A 22,002-nucleotide genomic window follows, 5' to 3' on the forward strand; every position below is an offset into this window, starting at 1 on the left:
TACCATTATAGCTAAGGAATTTAAATTCTTAGAGCATTTAAGTGATAGGAGAAGGTCCAAATTGAAATCGCCTTTCACTTGGTAGCTAGGGCAAGTAAACAGGTGCTAATGAAAAATGACTCATTCAGAGTTGCCATTACTAGAATTACTAGTCTATATCAGGAACCAGTGAGAGGAGAAAAATGTGGTAGAAAGGTAATGAATGGCTTTGGAAAGTTAAAAGTAAAAAATGTGAGACAATGTAAAATCTGTTAAATAATCAACAGGCTGTAAGAAATTATTTGCTTTATTATTCTGTTAACTATAACCGCATAAGGCTAAACCAAGAAGTTAAAAACAAGACAGTCTAGCTTCTCTACTTGGTATTGTAAGCAAATATTACTGAATTTTAACATTGTACAGCTATACCTGAATTTTGACATAGTCGCGACGTAAATGGTATCTTTTAAAATAATGGGCTAAAATTTTTAAAAAAGATTTATATTTATTTGAGAGAGAGATTGCGGGAGAGTGTGAGTGGGGGTGGTGAGCAGAGGGAGAGGGAGAAGCAGACTCCCTGCTGAGGAGGGAGCCCAACGCAAAACTCGATCCTAGGACCCTGGGATCATGACCTGAGCCGAAGGCAGGCACTTAACTGACTAAGCCACCCAAGCACCCTCACTAAATATTTTTAAAGAACATTTAATTTACCCTTATTTTGATTATTGTCATGTGTCTATACTTCTTTGTCTTTTTCACAAATTGATAACTGTATTATATATAGTGATTTCAAATCTTAATATGGCTTACTCAGTATCAAAGTTTATCATATACTCGATTAATGTAACATATTTTATTAACTTTCTCAGTACAAATAATTATTTTTGAATTGTGTTTCAAATCAGGAAGGCATGCATACCTCAGGTGAATAATTATTTACTCTAAATACAGATTTTCTCAGCATAAAAAAAGAACAGTGAAAGAAAGATATTGATAATAAAGGCAAGCCATTTACCAATTTCCATGGAGAATTTTTACTAAGATAAATATAAGGCAGAACAAAATTAAAAGCATGTCATAATCTTTTGAGTAAAGGCCCTTAAAATATGTTTATATATATACATACACCTACAATAGGGGGAATAAGGCATTATATCTACTATACTATAGCCCTTAATAAAAATTAACTTGTAAGGTTGGCCATTTTCATTCTTTGTTTTAATATACGTTTTAGCTTTCCGTTCTTAGCATGTAAAAAATAAGAATTTTCCTATGTAGAAAATGAACTCATGAGAAAACTCTTGTATAAATTCTCTGCAGCCCCAATCTCAAGTCAATAGATTAGGTGTCCACATTGTTTGCAACTAAGTCACAGCTGTCTAAATTGCTTCAGAAATGTTTAGCAGATTGCTTTATAGCAGGATAACACAGTTTGAACCCTAGTTTCTTGAATGCATCTTGCTGAGAGTTTATCTCATTCAAATGATGAAGGCAGCTGAAGCATGGTATTTGAATCACCCACATTTTGCTCTAATAATGAAGAACTTTAGGATGCCTATCATTGTGATAGGCAACACACTAAAGCAATTGAAATGTGGAGCTTATATTTTACACCATTGAAACTGCTTGCGTATGTGGTGCGGTGATAAGATACTTTAAAAATAACATTTCATTTGGTGAGAGGCTTACAGTTAAACTGTAAAAGCGATACACAGATCATGTGAATTACCAGCATATAAAAATAAATATGCAAATGACTGTAATACTCTTCTCCAAAATAGCATCTTTAATAGGAAACCCTTCATAAGAATCATTATAAAGTGACATATTTTAAAGCCATCCTTATATTTTATAAGTACTTATAACTAGCAGTTCTTAGTTTTAATTAGAAAATACATGTGTTTTCAGCTATACCTGAATAAACTGAATACCTGAATAAAATATGAACATGAAGAATGGGTACACATATACACTTCTATAAATTCAAAATTATTATCAATCAAACAAGTTATCATCAAGTACTTTCTACCTATAATGAGCTTTACATATGCTAAATGCTGTGGAGATAACAGAAGTCTGTTTTGTTGTTTGTTTGTTTGTTTTTTTCCACTCAGGAAGCTTTATATCTACTTGGGAAACATAGGAGTGATTATAACTGGGTCCTAAGGTGTGTGGTTTACAGATATAATCCCAGTAATTTATAGGTACTCTATAAATATTGTCAAATGAGTGGAGGAATTAGAAAAGCTAAACTTTGCTTTTAATTGATCAGTTTAGAGAATTTCGATTAAATATTTCAGAAAAAATCTATTAATGGCAAGTTTGGGAAAAGGGCTTATCTATATATCCAGCTTGGAATGTATGTTCCAATTTTCTATTGCCATGTATATCTACTGCTTCCCCTACCCCTAAAACAAACAAATTCTTACTATGATTACAAATTTGGTTCAGGAATTTGGACAGGGCAAAGCAGGGATTGTTTGTTTTCCTCCATAATGTCTGTGGCCTCAAATAGAATGATTCCAACAGCTAGTGACTTGAGCGGATGCAAGCTACAATGGCAGAGAATGGGTTTGTAACCAAGATGGCTTCTTCACTCATCTGTTCTGGTTCCTGGCCTGGGATGATTTGAAGGCTGAGCTCAACTGGGACTGTTGATCAGAACACTTACATATGACCTCACCATGAAGCTTTAGCTTTTCAGAGAATGGTGTTTAGGTTCTAAGAGAGCTTACAGGGAATATTCTAAGAAAGCCATCATTTAAACATAGGAACACTAGCTATGAGTGTTAAAAAACTTATGGTCCTTTTTATTTTATTTTTTTTAACTAACACACAAATGTATTTACTCTGGGACCTAGAAAATCTGACAGTTAGAGATTTGGAACTTGTATTTTAAAGTTTGAGAAACAGAACACTTTGCTGATTGCAATACACATTAGCTAAAAGCCTATGCAATAAATACTGTGAATTGTCCATCAATGTCCACCCTGCCCCTCTTGTTCAGTAAATGAGTTGTGATTGGGCCATGACTAGTTAGAAAGCACATTTCTCAACCTTGCTTGAAGCTAGATGTGGTCAAATGAGGACATTTTCACGATGGAATGCGAGCAGAAATGATGTGTACCACTTTTGAGCCTGGACCTTAAGACATAGGACATTAGATCCTCTATGTTCTCTTTTCCTTTCATAAAGGTAGATTATGGAGTTTCCTGACCTAGCTTCAACCATGCAGTTGAGAATAATGCCATAGCAGATAGTAGAACAGTAAGATAGAAGGAACCTGGATCCTTGGGTGGTCCCATGGAGCAGAGCCAATTTGATAACTTGAATTGCTTACCTTGTGCAATCCTCATGTGTGACAAAATAGCAAATTTCAGTGTTCTCTACACCATCTGTCTGGAGCCTCTTCATTACAAAAGTTTAGCTTTATACTAATTCAAATAGTAGATACATTGTTGAATAATAGCTGGGTGCTTAAGAAATGACAGATGAAAAGCTACCTCCTTGTTGTCCATGTGGGACCAACCCTTTAATAGGGATGGTGTAACCAATGTTAACTTCTTTGTACCTATTAATTTTTATTACCACTGTACAGTTGCAAAAGAATTTTCCTCTAAAGGAAGCACAAGTAGTAAAATAGTCAGGTACATAAACTTTTTCATATTATATACTTTTTTCATTTTGATAAGGACAACTGAAATTTCTCATACACCATACCAATGTTTCAACTAAAGGCCCAAAACCTTGTAATAATTTTAGCACGGTCCTAGATCTTAAACTCCAGAAGCACAGAGATCACATTCCCATATCCACATGTAGAGAAACTTTACTAATCCAGAATCATCAGAGGCATCCTTCTCAAAGTGCGGTTCAGGGGATCTGCAAAGTCAAGTTCATTTTCATTATATTAAGATGTTACCTGCCTTTTCACTCTTATTCTCCCACGTGTATAAGATAGTTTTTCAGAGGTTTTATGACGTAAGATGAGGTTTTCATAATGAAATATAAGTTTGTCTATTATGTATCTTAAAAATGCTTTACTTTTAACTTTGAATACAGAAACACCAGAAGATATAACCCATAAAAACAAAATCTCTTTGGAATCTGATAATTTTTTAAGAGTATAAATGGGTTAAGAGGTTAAGGGTTAAGATAAAAAGTTTAACTTCTCAGTGGTTGTTAAAACTTACTTTCTTTTTCATTACTTCAAATACATAAAACTCAAAATGTTACCATTCATTTGGCGGTTAGGCTTACCAAGCTAGGAAAGTGGCATTTTCCGGTATCCTTTTCAGGAGAACATGTATATTTGGGGGAGAAAGTTCCAAACAATCTTATTTGTAATAACAGTTAAGAATCAGAGGAACCTGGGTATGGTCAAACTGTAACAGCCTGGGAAAGGAGCAGGATTTGCTTATTAACCTATTGAGGGTGGAAAACCAGAGGTAGACCCAGATTCAAGAGGAACCTTGAACTATAGAGTGAACCCTCTTAAATCTTTGGTACCAAATTAATGTATTCACAAAAGCTTGATGAGAGTTGGTGTTGAGTAACTGGTCATGGGTTGAGCTTCAGGTCTGTATCAATATAGACAAAACCAAGGGATATAGGCAGTGGGGGGAGTACTGTGGGACTATTTGAAAGGGGGAAAGAAACAGGCAAACGTGTAAATAACCTCTCACAGTTACAAAAATTGGATTGGGGAAATAGAGGCTCAACTTTAGAGGCTATGACACAAGCTTATCTAATTTTCTGAGGGACAGAGGAGTTCCTAGCTGATGGCTATCCTAAAATACTTCTGTAATACATACAGAAACACACACACAACTTATGCTATCCACTCACAAGAGATACTATTGTAGGCCATATAAGACACTTGGGCTCTTTCTAGTGACTTTAGGTCTAAAAAGAGAAGAAAAAATTTATACAAGACTCTACAAAGAAATGCCCAAATTGATGTATCAGGAAAGTTTTGTGGGAAGATTTATAACAGGTTTAATCCTTGTTTGTAGCCTGTACATTTGCTGATGTTGGGGTCTTTGAGGAATAATAAGTAGACTGGATAGAGAAAGAATCATTGGAAGAGGAGAAAGCACAAATTAGACTGGTTCTACCTCCTTCTACCCCATAGCAAGAGCCATGGTGTCACTTTCCTCTGATGGTTCTCAACTTGACTGAATGGTCTAGTTAGGGCTGTTTGGTTAATAACACGCATGTGAGTGTGCGTGTGCACGCACACACACACACACAATTAGCTTCAGTAAAAAGGGAGAATTAGGAGAACACAGAAAACTCAAGAACAAATAGAAAATAGAGTAGCTGGACTTCCTAGAAAACTGGAACCAGCAAATTGTAAGACATCAGAAACCAATTCAGCTATATTTCTTCCACCATCCTAGGACTACCTAGTCTCTCACTGCTGCTTCTTTTTGCATAGCGGTAGATCCTCCTATCTTTTAAATCCCTTGGCTTCTCTCGATTTTCAGCGGCATGACCCTATTATAAAGTACAATCCTTTTTTGCTTTGAAAACTGAAATGACCTCCTGATTTTTCTCCCCAAAACTACTCTTGCCCATTTCTAATCTGTTGTTCTGACCACAGCCAGAGATATTTTTTTTCTTTTTTTTAGAGAGAGAGAGTGGGTGGAGGGTGGAGGGGAAGAGGGGCCAAGGTGGAGGGAGAGAGAAAATTTTAAGCAGGCTCCATGCCTGTCATGGATGGAGCCTGACACAGGGCTCAATTTCATGACCCTGAGATCATGACCTGAGCTGAAATCAAGAGTTGGATGCTTACCTGACTGAGCCACCCAGGTGCCCCTCAGAGAGATTTTAAAAAATATTTAATGGTTTTCCATTGCTCCTAGGATGAACATCAAAATCTTAAACATGGTATGGAACTGGATTCCTATTCACCCACATCCAGTGCTCCCCCTTTTATAAGATTTTTATTTATTTATTTATTTATTTATTTATTTATTTATTTATTTTATTTTTGAGAGACACACACACACAGAGAGAGAGAGAGAGAGAGAGGCAGAGATGCAGGAAGATTTGGAGAAGCAGGCTCCCCTCAAGGAGCCTGATGTGGGATTCAATCTTGGATCCCGGAATCACACCCTAAGCCAAAGGCAGACTTCAACCACTGAGCCACCCAGCCATCCCTCTAGTGCCCTTTTTTATTGTGTCCCTCTGTCAGAGGATTGTATGGTCCTGCCCCTGTTACTTTCAGGTATGGCAAAGGTTTTGCTGAAGAAAAGTGAAAGTGAAATGTGAGCACACACTTGAAGAATCATCAGGTGATTTACTACTTTTCTTTTCCTTTTGCCATGACAATGGCAATGTTCCAGATAAAGACCACTCTGTCAGCCAGAGTACAGCATGAAGATGACAGGCAGCAGAGCCTTGGTGGCATGTAGCATGAGATAAATAAGCCTTATTGCAGGCCACTGATATTTTTTGAATCATTTGTTATTCAGCGTAACCTAGCCTATCCTAATTGATACACATGGTCTTATTGCTCAATCTCTTTGATTGCTATGGTTATAGCCCTACTAGCCTTTCAATGCTTACACAAGTTTCTCCCCCCTGCCTTAGAACTTTATCTGTTATTGTTTCCTTGAAAAGTTTTTTACACCCTTTTTTGCCCAGTTAATATTTACTCACCAGTGAGATCTCGGCTTAAGTGTGAAGTACTCAGGAAAGGACTGCCTGACCCATGTTCAAAGTACTCTGAATTCTAGGTGCCTGGCTGGTTCAGTCAGTCAAAGTAACATGCAACTCCTGATCTCAGGGTCATAAGTTTGAGCCCCACGTTGGGTGCAGAAATTATTTAAATAAATAAAACTTAAAAAAACCCACAAAGTATCACAAATTCACCTTCTTTGCCATTATGTTTCTTTAAAGTTCCATGAAGACAAAGACCAGGTATGCCTTAGTAAGCATTGTATTTCCAGTGACAGCAGGTGATTTTCCAGTGGTAAATCACCTGCTGGTTCTTACTTCTTTTCTCTTTCCAAAGAGCTGATTTTTATGCATCTTTGTACATATGACAGAAAATGGCCATTCTAGTCCTTGAAACACCACACCTCCCACTCTATGGCCACGAATTGATCAGTATTCCAATATTTTATTTCCAGACTCTTGGAGTGAGAATCTTGTTGGCTAACCTTAGACATGTTCTATCATGATCCGCCTATAGTTTACTGGAAGATCTAGGTCAAGCAGAATCGACATAGCTACAGAGACTTCTTCTCAGGTACTCGGGGAAGTTCAAGAGGAAAGGAAATGTGCAGACATCCCCCCCAAAGTATCTGCTTCACTCACAACAGCTGACTCTGTTGTGACTTTCACTTTAACAATCTTGCTTTCAAAATTATCCTCATCCATACAAGGTAACGATCTCTACAGGGGGTTCCTTAATGAAGAAATTGGTGACCAAGTAGTTCTGACTGTCTGAGTTTTGTCTCTCCTATGGAGTCTGTCACTTGATTACCACTGCTACTTCACTTTGATCCCCTGGGAGCAGGGGGTTACTCTTCACCTGTTCTATTAACACTAACACTGAAACAATGGTAAACAAAACCCAAACCAAAAAACCTTTCCTTGATACTCCATAATGTTGTTGGGAGATATAAGCTGGAATTCTTAAAAACATTTTAATAAATATTAAGCAAGAGCAAAAGGGAAATGGAAGACGTAAGACAATAAAAACACTGTAGCTCACAAAGAAAAGGTTCTAACTCTTTCCCTGGATATATAGGTCTTATCTTATTTCATTTAGGATCAAAGGGAAAAGAGCTTTATCATCTGAATATTTGAATGTTTCTCACCAACAGCACAGAAAATAACAACGACAAAAAAATAAAGTTCAGCTCTACTAGGATTTTTCCTGTTACATTTCTTCTACTTACAAAGGAAAACAGGGGTGCCTGGGTGGCTCAGTTAAGCATCTGCCATAGGCTCAGGTCGTGGTCCCAGGATCCTGGGATCAAGCACCACATCAGTCTCCATGCTCAGTGAGGAGTCAGATTCTCTTCCCACCTCCACCCCCCACTGCTCATGCTCTCTAATAGATAAATAAAAACTTTTTCAAAAAGAGGAAACAGAAAATAACATTTTTTTATCTGATTATTGTTAATTGAAACTACTTCAACATGTTTGGTCATTTCTACTTTTTTTTTTTTTTTAGAAAGATTTTAAGTAATCTCTACACCCAACATGGGTCTCAAACCCACAACTCAAGATCAAGAGACACATGCTCTACTGACTGAGCCAGCCAGGCATCCTGGTCATTTCTATTTCTTAAAGACCAAGAAAATATTTTAAAGGCACCTGCATAACTGGTGATACAGTCCAGATATTTTTTGGTTTTTAATTTCTTTTTTTTTTTTAAATTTTTTATTTATTTACGATAGTCATACAGAGAGAGAGAGAGAGGCAGAGACACAGGCAGAGGGAGAAGCAGGCTCCATGCACCGGGAGCCCGACGTGGGATTCGATCCCGGGTCTCCAGGATCACGCCCTGGGCCAAAGGCAGGCGCCAAACCGCTGCGCCACCCAGGGATCCCCTTATTATTGTTAATATAAATTAGAACATAACTTGAGGTAACATATGTAGGATTCCCTAAAAACATTTGCAAATAGGGACGGAATACAATTCATCTGAATCAACAACATATGTTTCCACTAAAACCTTTTCACATGTGCTTCATTTTGATAAGTATGTCCCATGTCCTATTACTTTTTTTTTTCTAAACAGAGACTGTGAGCTGGGTTGTAGTTCACACGTGCTTCATTTTGATAAGTATGTCCCATGTCCTATTACTTTTTTTTTTTCTAAACAGAGACTGTGAGCTGGGTTGCCATTATGTTTCTTTAAAGTTCCATGAAGACAAAGACCAGGTATGCCTTAGTAAGCATTGTATTTCCAGTGACATGGAACTGGAAATTAATTGTTTAAACTTAATTTATTGTTTAAACTGTCACATTTTCCAGATTGTCATGCAGTTTTTATATTATCTGGGCCTCCCTTCTGTATGCACTATTTTCTCCAGCATACCTAATCAGAAATAATTCCTATAGCTTTAAAAACTTTTTATATTTGTTACATTTACATGTGATATATAAAATTATTATCTATATCTTTTGAGCTCTAGAAATACGTAAAGTTTAAAGTCTTTTTCTGTGGTAAAAAATAATGAGACTATAATGCTTTGAGTTCAGTTTAAATGAGAATTCTATTTTAAAGTATTTATAGTATCACGATGTAGGTTAAAACAAGGCTGGGACTGGCAAATACATTTAGGTTCAGTCTCCATCTCTGTCATGCTCGTTATTAGTTAAGTAAGTTATGGCCTATTTTCTTTACCTATATTAAGAGTCATTGCAGATATTTTAAGTCTCTTCTAGTTCAAAAATTCCATGGTGCTAAAATATGAATATTTTCTTATACCTGAATTTTTTAAAAGAATACTCATTAACTTTGTTTCTAACTCTTTACATTGATAAATTTTTTTTTAAGATTTTATTTTTAAGTAATGTCTACATCCAATATGGGGCTCAAACCTACGACAAGATCAAGTCATATGTTCAACCAACTGAGGCAGTTACTAGCCCCTTTACATAGGTAATTTTTAATTCCATCATTAAGTACAAACTATATGCATGTCAGGCATGTCAAATCCGTTCAAAAGGAAGGCAGGGCAAAAATAAGCAAAAATATATCTGCATGCATTTATTTTTTTAAAAAATATGTCATTTATTCATGAGAGACACAAAGAGAGCGAGAGGCAGAGACACAAGCAGAGGGAGAAGCAGGCTCCATGCAGGGAGTGGGACTCTATCCCTGGACTCCAGGATCACGCCCTGGGCTGAAGGTGGGCGCTAAACCGCTGAGCCACCCAGGAATCCCCTCTGCATGCATTTAATGCACTGAATTGTACCTTTAAAATTGTTTAAAAGATAATTTCATGTTATGTGATTTTTTAAAAAGATTTATTTATTCATGATAGACATAGAGAGAGAGAGGCAGAGACACAGGCAGAGGGAGAAGCAGGCTCCATGCAGGCTCGATCCCGGGACCCCAGGATCATGCCCTGGGCCAAAGGCAGGCGCCAAACCGCTGAGCCACCCAGGGATTCCCATATTATGTGATATTTTATCACACACACATTATACATATGTATACATATTTGAATACAGTGCTTCCCTAACATTTTGTGCCTGCCATTTAGAATTGCATCATATTTATTTGGACACAAGTCTGTTTCTCCAAAAGACTCAGTCACTCCAAGGACAAGGACTCTCTTAATCTTAGCTGTAACTCTAGGGCCTGTAACACTGTCTGGCTCTTAGTTACCAAAAAGGGCAATCATGTCCTGGCTTTTCCAAGTGTTGCCATTGCCTATATTTCAATTATCATTTCAATCAAAGCAATGCATGAAACATTTAAAATGCTGCAAAAAAAAAATGTAAAATATACAGCAGAAAAATTCCCTATCGCGTATTAGGAGTTGGAGTTCAAAAACCCAGTGGCCCCAGACGCAATCTAGATTTTCAATAAATGTTTGTCAAATGAATGCAGGAGAATTGAGAAGACAAAGAGATACACCAAAGTGCCAGCATCCCCCCCCCTCCCGCCAACAGATCGATCTCACGTGGAATGTAAGCGAAGTACAAGACTGAAGTACAAGATTTCTTAAGAAGTATGCCAGTTAAGGCTTTCAAGGATGAATAACCCTTAGCGCTTTCTCCAAGTAGCTTTTAACAAAGACGTGGTATTCCAGCCTCAATCTAAAGTGAAGCAGCTGCCTGGAACATCCATTCACTGCTCAAACAAAAGGTACCTGTTTGGGCCCTTTATTGACATTCCTGAATACTACAGTGTCGTTTTCTGCAACCACAACTTAACACTATCCCCTCGCTGTACGTCACCAAGAGACAGGTGAGCTCGGAGGTTGCCCGCGGTAAGGGCAGGTTGGCTCTTCTCCATTCGCGGGAACTGCCCCGCCCCACCTCCTGCAGTTGGCACTCGGTTAAAACCATCCAAGACCTTGCGGATCAGATTCTGAAGTCGGTGGGGTTCCACGGCCCCAACCTTCCTGGGCAGGTCAGCGCTTGGGGAGGCGCATCTCAGACGCCGTGCGCCGAAGACGGCCAGAGATCCGGGGGCCTTGAGTTCTCGGGGAAGTCCAGGCCGCGCCCCGGTTAGGGCAGCGGTGCACCTGGCCGGGCGGGAGGGCGCGCGGGGCGCGGGGGGGGGGCAGCGGGGGGCGCGGCCTGGGGCAGGATTAGCAGCTTGGGCCGACGGGAGGGCCCGGCAGTAACCTGCACAATTTGAGCCCCGAAACTCTTTGGCCTGTGGAGGTTAGAAAAAGCGGCTCGTTTACGTTAGGCCTAAATACACTTCGACAAGTGGAGCTGCGGCGGGGGGAGGGGGGGACAAAAACAAAAAAACCCCAAAGAGTAAGCTCCCGAGTCGTAGTGTCCACCGCACGGCCGTTAAGCGCAGCAGAAAAGCGGGCGTGTGGTTTTTTTTCTTCTTCTTCTTCTTCTTCTTCTTCCTCTTCCCGCCTCCCAGGAGACGCGAGGCCAGTCCTCTCCCCTCGTTTTCACCTCGGCGGGGTCCTCTCCGCCCCACCTCCCCCCGGCCCCCGCCTCGCGACGGGAGGTAGCGGCCGCGGCCGTCACGTGTTCTGGCAGCCGCCAAGTGAGGCCGCTTTTGCGACGCAGTGACAGCCAAATGGTGCGACAGGAGGAGCCGCAGCTGCGGCAGCAGCGCCCCGCACCGAGGAGCTTGAGGCGGCTCCTGGCGTCGCCCAGAGGGAGCGACTGAGCGAACAGAATCCGGCGCGGGCGGGCGGGCGGCGGCGGCGGCGGCGGCGGGCGGCGGCCGGGCGGGCGGGCGGGCGGCGCGGGGGAGCCCGCTACGAGTGCCCTCGCTCCCCGCCGCTCTCCATGAACCGGGCGAAATAAGCCGCGCCTCCAGCAGGGGCTGCGCCTCCATGAATCCCTAGGCTTTTTTTCTTTTTTTTTTTTTTTTTGCCCCCTTTCTTTCCCCGCTCCTCGCCCCCCCCCCCCCCCGCTCCGGGTCCCGTCCCGCCTTCTCCCCTCGCCAGCGGCGGCCGCGGCCAGGTGCGGAGCGCAGAGCGGAGCGCAATGGCGTCCAACCCCGAACGGGGGGAGATCCTGCTCACGGAGTTGCAGGTAAGGGCCGCGGCCCGGGCGGGAGGCGCTGGCGGAGGCGACGGGGGAGAACGTGTGGCGCGGGGCCGGGGGCGCGGGGGCGCGGGGCGGGGGGCGGGGGGGCGTGCGGCCGCCGCGCCCCTGACCCGCTAAGTGCGGAAACTCGGGGATGTCAGTCGGGAGCGCCGGCCCGCCGCCGCTGGAGTCGGACCTGCCTAGCATCCCGGAGGCGGGGGCCGCGCGCGTGTGGGCCGCCCGAGCCCGCTCCCCCACCCCCGCCCGGCCCGGGAGCCGCCCCCTCCCGGGGGTCCGCGCGGCCCGCGGGCGCCCCCCGCCCCGCCCCGCCCCGCCCCGCCCGCCCTGCCCGGCCAGGCCCCGCCCCGCCTTTCCCTCGCACCCCGCGCCTTAACCTCCCTCTGAATGACTCCCAAGCTGCTTTCTTGTCCCTCCCCTTCCCCTCCGGCTCCGCACAAAGAGCGCCCCCATAACTCCCAGCCCCCAAAGTTTTTTTTTTCCCTTTCTTTTTCTTTCTTTCTTTCTTTCTTTCTTTTTTTTTTTTTTAAAGCGTGTCACACCGAACGCTGGCCTCCCTTCGCTAGCCCCTCTCCAGGTGACTCCGTCTCCTTCCCCTGCTGCGGGGGCTCCCTTTCTCCCTTTCTCTCTCGGCCTCTCTAACCAGATGATCTAGCTCGACGATCCCCTTCTCTGCTAACTCCCGGCTCAGATCCGGAAGCTCCGCTCACAGATGCTGATGCTTTTTCAGACTTTCGTTTTCCCTCCCGGTTTGAACACCAGAGAAAAGCCGCAGCAGTTGTTTACAAAAGAGCAAGCAGTAGACGGAGGGGAAAGGTTGGGCTCCACATGCCCGCAGAAAGAGAACAAAGTATGTCCCTGAGCTAGTGAGGTCTCTGCCGAGTAGCAGGGTTATTACCGTCTTCCATTTGCGGCTGAATATTTAACGATGTAGGCAGGAATTTTGTCCTTAAGTCTGTGCTCTGCAAGGATACCTACGCTCCTCTATGGAGTTTATTTTTATTTTTTTATAAACGGGGGGTGTCCCGGAGATGTTCACATCTGGATTAAAGTTTTACCCTTGTTTTCTTGACTTTTAGGTTTATTTCGGTGTGTTTTACTGTAGACACCTTTAGCTATTCGAATACTGAAGATAGGATTTAAGACAAGAAAAAATACACATACATTTCTTTCTTTCTTTTTTTTTTTTGTGGTGCTTTGGGCAGTTACTTCTTCTTGAAAGACTTAGTCTAGATACTGAAGGGTTGATTCTTCGTGATATCAAAATTAAGTATTGCAACTGCTAATTCCCCCCCCCCCCGCCATAGATCTTTTTTATTGTGCAGTTGGATGTAAGCTTGAAGGCATTGTTATAATATTTGACATTTAGTGACCGAAAGTACAGATTTCAGCAAAGCGTACCAGTGCAGGCTTGCAAATTTGGAATCCTTTGAATCAGCTTTGAGTTTCACGTCGTTGAATATGTTGCCATATAGTAGTCTAATTACTTTCACCCTTTTATGACGTCTTACAGCATACCGCATGTGCTAACTGAATGGAATTTATTGTTTTATTAATTAACGTGAGCTTTTAAAATGAGGTTTGTTTGAAGCACCTCGGAAATGCTTTCCCGCTGCCTAGTTTTGAGATATGAAACACACACTTTGGTTCTGAGAAAAATCCACTAAAATGGACAGGAGCATTTTTTCTTTGAATGGAGTGGCTTCAGAATTATGATGATTTGGCATCCTTATTTGTATTTTATAGAAAACTATAATAGAAGACACTCATTTTGACACTGAACCTGAAAATATGTTTTCAGATGTGTTATGAGTACACTTAGGGACTTTTAATAGAATCAATTTTGACGTGAAGGAAGCAAGTCAAAGAGAGAAGAAATTTATATAGGAGTATTTTAAAAATGGGATCAAAGTAGGGGAACACCTAATCTATAGTTATATTACTTTTAATAAGTCTAACTCCTTCCAGAAAAAGAATGATTTTTAGTGTTACCTTATAAGTTGATAAGTATGTCCAGAGCATTTTTCTTGGTATATTTGACTCTTGGTTTTAATAAAAGTTATTGCATTTGGACTTTATTGTATGTATTAAATTAATTGAGAACATTATTTATATTTACACTTAAGATAAATGGTGATAAAATTTGCTTCAAGTATATCCATCTATTCAAATCTTTTACTGTTTCATTGGGTCATGGAACTAGTATATAGTAGCCAAATATTTATCAAGCTTGTTTGGAGAACCAATTTTTAAAAAGCCTCTAGGTCTGAATTTATTTCAATCGAGAAATTGATACGTAGTTCTTAATGCCTCTCTGACATACTGATTTTAAGTATTATGTGGCAGGTTTTAAAACTGGTGTTTAGTAGTTAAAAACTGTTACTTTGCCATATCTTGTGTCAGATTCTTGTGTCACTCTGAAAGTTACATGTTACAACCTAGTTTTAATGAAAGTGATACTTACTTTTAGAAACATTGTATATCCAACACTTTACAACTATTTTTCAAGTTATATTCCAGGATTTGAAATACTTTACTATTTGAGTTGGAATTGGGTTATTAGTAACCTTAAGTAGTGGAAAGAGAAAACAAAATCTGAAACCATAGTGTTTTGCCTTTATTAATTACTGTAATATTTCTCTGGAGTAATGTTTCTAACTCTTGCTAGTAATTTAGGAGGATTATCCAACAAGGAATCATTAATAAAGTACACATAAACTTTGATGGCTAGAGGCTTCAATGTATAAGGAGGAATATTTGCTCTAGTAAAAATAAAAATAGGCTGTTAAAAATATAAACTTAATTGGCAGTTTCTAGTTCCTATCTTTTGTAACCAGCTTGTTTTTATCTTGTTCTCCTTGTTTTTCATTTGAAGTGGAAACAGATTTTTTTGTGGGGCCAAAGAAATTAAAGTTTATTCTTAAGGAAACTTGATTAATGAAAACTATATAAAGAATCTCAAAATGAAAATATTGGCTACAACAGTAATTTGGTAGACTGCAAACCCAGATATTGAATACCATACTAATAAAGTTATCTTGTTGATTTTTTTTTAAGATTTTATTTATTTATGACAGACACACACACACACACACAGAGAGAGAGAGAGAGAGAGAGAGAGAGGCAGAGACACAGGCAGAGGGAGAAGCAGGCTCCATGCAGGGAGCCCGATGTGGGACTCCATCCCGGGTCTCCAGGATCACACCCCAGGCTGAAGGCAGTGCTAAAACGCTGGGCCACCGGGGCTGCCCATATCTTGTTGATTACCAGTGATTTATCTTCATCAAAATGCCTAATAAAGTATTGGGCCAAGCATCTTAAATTACATTCTCAGCAGATTTTAAGTAGAGGTGACTTGCTCAAGTGGAAGGTTGAGGTAGTTAGCCTTAAATTACAGGGATTAATTTCAAGAAACATTTATTATCTACAAAATCTATTACATATTATAGGATATAAAGATGAGAAGATATGACTAGAAGAGAGTACAAATAACGTTTATGGAACATTTGCTTTATATCAGTCATTGTACTTGGTGCTCTAAATACCGTTTTTAACCTTTATGATAGTCCAGTAAGGTGGGTATTGTTATTTCCATTTAACAGATCAAGAAACTGTTTAGGAATGTTGGATAGATAGTTCATGGTTACACTGTAAACCTGAGTTTGAAATCACATCACTGTTTTCTACTATACCATTTTTTTTGAGCTGCCACAGTTCTGTGGACCCATAAATATTTTGGATTGCAGTGTTATGTATGAACTTTCAAAAAATTGGCCAAAAATGTAATTAACTATAGTTAACTTTAATGCAAATTTTATACTCTTTGTTAGGTTCCTCTATAACAAGGAAAAATGATTTATACTGTCTTCTGGTAGTCTGTAACTTAGTAGTGCATTATTGTTGGGATTTAGGTGTAATATTCTATAGAGACTAACAGTACAAAATAACCTTTTTGCAGGTTTTCATCATTTAACAGTTACTGTTTCTGATGAAAGTTGTTGAATGTTTGCTGAAATCCTTTCAGAAGATTTTGCATTTCTTTGTAGTCTATCTGTAAGATAAACTTACCTTTAAAATTTTAAGCTCATGTGTAACCAACCAAGCTATGTGTTTGGCACTTAGTAGGCACTCAATAACATGTTGATGAGATCTCCTCCATTTGTCACCTACAATGAGAAATGTCTTGACTGTTCTGACTGAAGTTGATGATAATCATTGCTCTAAGAAATTAGTTTTCTTTAATTTATATTTTGAATCCCTTGTCCACAAAATATTTCCTTGAAAAGTTCAAAAGGGATTTTTGCAATAGTTACATTACACCTACGTACAACATATTATTTTACCCATTTAGTGTGAATGGGTAAATGGATGTCACCTAATTTTGCACTGATGCTGGAAAGTAGAACATCTCTGTTGCGAGGATTAAGATTTTATGGTGGGTTGGGAATGTAGTATGAGAAAGTAAGCAAGATAGGTAAAATGGATTTTACAGTTCTTTTTTTTTAAAGAAAGAGCACAAGCAGGAAGGGCAGGGAGAGAAGAGATGATCTTAAGCAGGCTCTACATTCAGCACGGAGCCTGACATGAGGCTTGAACCTACACTCCTGAGATCATGATCTGAGCCAAAATCAAGAGCCATTTCTCTAATTGGTGCTTAACTAAGTGCCAACTGAACCATCCAGGCATTCCTGTAGTTCTTTTCATTGTAAACATAATACATGTTCATTGTAGAAAATCTGGAAATACAGAAAAGCACAAAGAAAATAAAAAGTGCTCATAGTTCTGTTACTCAGAGATAACTGACAAACTATCCTAGCTTTTAAGTCCCAAGGCATTTCAGTCTATTTCCTCCCTGTCCCCCTCTTTCCTAATTGAGATATATTTGATGTACAATATTGTGTAACTCGAAGGTATACAATGTATTGATTTAATACTTTTCCTCCCTTTTCTCCACTTACTAGAATTTTTTTAAAGTCTTATTTATTCATGAGAGAGACAGAGAGGCAGAGACATAGGCAGAGGGAGAAGCAGACTCCCTGCAGGGAGCCTGATACAGGACTCAATCCCATGACCCGGGATAATAACCTGAGCTGGGGCAGGCGTTCAACTATTGAGCCACCCAGGCATCCAACTTATAAGAATTTTAAAGAGAAATGAGGTTCATGACATTTTAAGATAGAAGTAGATATAGATTAAGAAAATTTCTTGCCACTAGTTAGAGATATGTGGATCTAGCTGGCTTTGTTGATTTTTTATATCAAAATGTTTTGATTTGAGTCAATACTTTAAGATACAGTTGAGAAGAAAAGTGAGGAGTAGAGAATGGACTTAGTAATAGACAATGATACATAGCATCAACTCTGAATAATTGATACAAAGTCGTTTTGATACAATGTGGTTTTTCAGCTTAGATTTGGTTGTTACCACTCTTACAGAATGCTACATACTTTATTGAATAAGGCATGTCCTTATTTTTTAATTTTTTATTTGTGAGAGACACACAGAGAGGCAGGCTCCCTTTGGGGAGCCTGATGCAGGACTCCATCCCAGGACCCCGGGATCACGCCCTGAGCTGAAGGCAGATGTTTAACCACTGAGCCACCCAGGAGTCCCATGTCTTTAAGTAACTTGCCATGTCTTTAAGTAACTTGCCAAATACTTTCTAATTACGTAGTAATCTATACTGAAACTAGTGTTACAAGATGATGGCTCTAAATAAATTGTTTTTCTGTCATCTCTAATTAGTGTAATACAGATTATTTCTAGTTTTGTACAATTTTACTATTCAGATGTGATCAGGGTTGAAATGGAGAGGTAGGGGGCCACTTTCTAAGCACTGTCTCTTTACACCCCAGGGCTTTGTGTTTGACTCCTTAGGCTCTTTTTTGCTTTTCAAATTTGGCAACAGTAGATTTTTATGCCTTTTATCAAGTTATTCCTATGTGCCCCCTTTTAAACAAAATAGTGGAGTAGTAGTTTATAGAGATAAATATCACTTAAACTTACATGTGTATGTGATATTTTAATAGAATAGTTACTTCTGGGGCACCTGGTGACTGAGTCGGTTAACCATCTAACTCTTGATTTCAGCTCAGGTTATGGTCTTGGGGTCCTGGGATTGAACCCCGCCTTGGGCTCTATGCTCAGCACAAAGTCTGCTTGTCCTTCTCCTGCTTCTGTTCCTCCCCCACTCATGTGCACTCTCTTTCTCTCTCTCTCTCTCTCTCTCTCTCTCTCTCTCTCTGTCTCATTCACTGTCTCTCAAATAAAATCTTTAAAAAAAATGGTTCTGCATCATTTCCTTGTAAGATGTACTGCATCAATTATCAAATGTCCATTGTATTTCAAAAACCAATTTTCTATGAAAAAATCGTAACATTTGATATGATTAACTTTTGATATAGAGCAGAGTTCATACTTGGTAGCAAAGTTGAAAAGTAGTTAAAAGCTTTAGAAAGATATTTAAAATTTTGAATAGGAAAACGTACTAATGAAAAAGTAACTTCTAGTATCTTAGAAAAGCAGAAATAGAAAACATTTATTTTGATACATGTCTAGTATCCCTTAATTTTATCTAATAAAATTTTACGTGAAATTAACTACTGTCATGTTTGGTTTTTCACAATCTCACAAAAATTGTGTAATGTTATGTATATAAATATTGTCTTTAAAATGAACAGGAAAGCACAAATAAGTATATTTGATCAGAATAAATACCTTAGATTTGAAGGTAAATGTTGGTGTTACATTATAAAGATGAACGGATACATAAGAATTACATAACATATACTGTTACTAAGATCTATTTTAGAAACTTGGCAGTGATTTTCTTTTAAAGATTTTATTTATTTATGAGAGACACACAGAGAGACAGAGAGAGAGAGAGAGAGAGAGAGAGAGGCAGAGACACAGGCATAGGGAGAAGCAGACTCCATGCAGGGAGTCTGACATGGGACTCGATCCCGGGTCTCCAGGATCACACCCGGGGCTGAAGGCAGCGCTAAATCGCTAAGCCACCAGGGCTGCTCCTGATTTGCTTTTTCTAATTAGTTAAAGTTTTGCTTTCCTGGCTCACAAACACCTTAATTAATTAATTAATTTTTGTATATATATATATATTTTTTTTATTGGAGTTCAATTTGCCAACATATAGTGTAACACCCAGTGCTCATCCCGTCAAGTGCCCCCCTCAGTGCCCATCACCCAGTCACCCCATCCCCCCCGCCCGGCTCCCCTTCCACTACACCTTGTTCGTTTCCCAGTTAGGAGGCTCTCATGTTCTGTCTCTCTTTCTGATATTTCCCACTCATTTTCTCTCCTTTCCCTTTTGCTCCCTTTCACTATTTCTTATATTCCCCAAATGAATGAGACCATATAATGTTTGTCCTCCGACTGAGTTCACTCAGCATAATACCCTCCAGTTCCATCCACGTTGAAGCAAATGGTGGGTATTTGTCGTTTCTAATGGCTGAGTAATATTCCATTGTATACATAAACCACATCTTTATCCATTCATCTTTCGATGGACACCGAGGCTTCTTCCACAGGTTGGCTATTGTGGACATTGCTATAAACATTGGGGTGCAATTGTCTCGGTCTTTCACTGCATCTGTATCTTTGGGGTAAATCCCCAGCAGTGCAATTGCTGGGTTGTAGGGTAGCTCTATTTTTAACTCTTTGAGGAACCTCCACACAAACACCTTAATTTATTGGAAAGTTGTTATGACAATTTGGAATTTGTTTTAGATTATAGAAGATGTACTTACGTATCTAAGTATCATACATACATGTGTTAAATGTCACATTTTACACATTAACCATTTTGTTTTCCTTTTTCTATAGTTATCTTAGTGGTTCTCTGAGGAGGTGCTTATTTTGCCTGTTTCAGAATTTTCATTGAACTAATTTCATTAAATTTGGGTTTGGTTTTTTCCTCTTATTAAACCTTAGGCATACTGCATTGGATTAATTATCCATCTTTCTTTCATTATAGTGAGCACCCATGAAACACCACTCACTCCCAACCTCCCCAAAAAAGCTAGGATGTTAACCTACCGCTATCTCCACCTTCTTGTCTACTAAGATCGTGATCATCTTGAGGCCTGTGTTCATTCTCTTGTTTGATACATATACCTTTGCTGGATATGTAATTTGAAAAGGTGTATCTTTTATTTTAGTTGCTTTTGTATAATTGTGTTGAATGTGATTTTTCACCTGTGACTGATTTATTTTGTTATTGCATGTTGCTATAGTAATTTTAATTTCTGTAAAATATTTCATTGAGTAAACTATTAGCACTCTTCCCTTGTTGGATATTTGGATATTAATTCACTCTTTCTTGTTGAGCATTTAGTTACTTTCTGGTTTTTGTAATGGGGAATGATGAATGCTATTATGGATATTCTGTGCATCTTTCCTATTATATACATAGAGTTTTTATTATATACCTGAAGGTAGAATTGCTATCTCACAGGGTAGGTGAATGCACAACTCTAGAAGATGATGCCCAGCTTACCAATATGGTTGCACCGATTTATATTCATATCAGCAATATATGAGATGAAAGATCCTTTGATTATCCATCTTCTCTGACATTTGATACTGTCTTCTAATTTTTACAAATCAGAAGAATGTAGAATGCTGTCTTGTGGTCTTGATTTGCATTTTCCAGATCATCACTGATGTAGAGCATTTCTTTTTATGTTTATTGGCCTTTTATGGTTCCTTTCAGTGAAATTCCTATTCATGTTTCTTGCCTATTTTTCTCTTTTTTCTTATTGACTTATAGGAGTCGTTTATATTCTTCATGTTAATCCTTTGTATATATTGTGAATATCTTCTCTCAGTTTGTAACTTTTCACTTTCTTTTAGCGAGTTTGTAGGAGGGACGGTTTTAAATGTTTTACCACTTGGCAAATATTTAGAATCATTTATATCATTGTGATCAGCAAGCCTGCACTTAATCTCTATTCTAGATTTTCTATAGAAAGGGTAAACTTCTATGGTTTTGACCTGTGGATTCACAAATTGTCCAAATGAACAACTGTAGAAAGTTGTATAAAATATTGTATCACTTAACACATACCAGGCACTCAAAGTTAGTTGATTCAATTAAAACATGAATTTATAAGAAGAAAAGTAGTGAAAATTATATAATAAATAGTTTATGAACTGCTGAGTTTTCCCATTCCATATCTCTTTAGTGCAAACTAATTATTAACTATTATTATTTCTTTAAAGAACAAACTGGATCAGTTATTTAGTTATGTACATAGATTGTTAATAAAGTACTAGAGTTGATTAGATTTAATACTGGAGGGGATCCCTGGGTGACTCAGTGGTTTGGCACCTGCCTTTGGCCCAGGGTGTGATCCTGGAGACCTGGTATGGAGTCCCACATCATCGAGTCCCACGTCTGGCTCCCTGCATGGAGCCTGCTTCTCCCTCTGCCTCTCTTTCCCTCTCTCTCTCTCTCTCTCTCTCTCTCTCTCTCTCTCTCTCATGAATAAATCTTTTTTTAAAAAGAATACAATATTATTTTTAATTATTTTATTTTATGGAAATAAAATATTGTAGAATTTACTGGTATTTACAAACCTGGAATCTTGTTCTTGTCACTGCTGTGGTATCCTTTTTTTTTTTTTTTAAGATTTTATTTATTCGTGAGAGATGCAGAGAGAGGCAGAGACATAGGCAGAGAGAGAAGCAGGCTCCATGCAGGGAGCCCGATGTGGAACAAAAAAACCTCTAATTTTAATTTTAGTTGAATTTGTCAGTCTTCTCTTGTTATAATTACTTGCAGTG

General features: G+C 39.3%; 1 protein-coding gene across 1 annotated transcript in view; it reads left to right on the forward strand.

The window, feature by feature from the left end:
- The first annotated feature begins 12,043 nt into the window (after positions 1 to 12,043).
- PKN2 (protein kinase N2) overlaps positions 12,044 to 22,002 on the forward strand; it is a 130,694-nt gene continuing 120,735 nt past the window's right edge. Inside the window, exon 1 of the mRNA XM_055340447.1 lies at positions 12,044 to 12,186. Coding sequence (XP_055196422.1) covers positions 12,139 to 12,186 — 48 coding nt within the window. The 5' untranslated portion in view covers positions 12,044 to 12,138. The remainder of the gene's footprint in view (positions 12,187 to 22,002) is intronic.

Source organism: Nyctereutes procyonoides, unplaced genomic scaffold (assembly GCF_905146905.1).
Source record: "Nyctereutes procyonoides isolate TBG_1078 unplaced genomic scaffold, NYPRO_anot_genome, whole genome shotgun sequence".
Taxonomy (NCBI): Eukaryota; Metazoa; Chordata; class Mammalia; order Carnivora; family Canidae; genus Nyctereutes; species Nyctereutes procyonoides.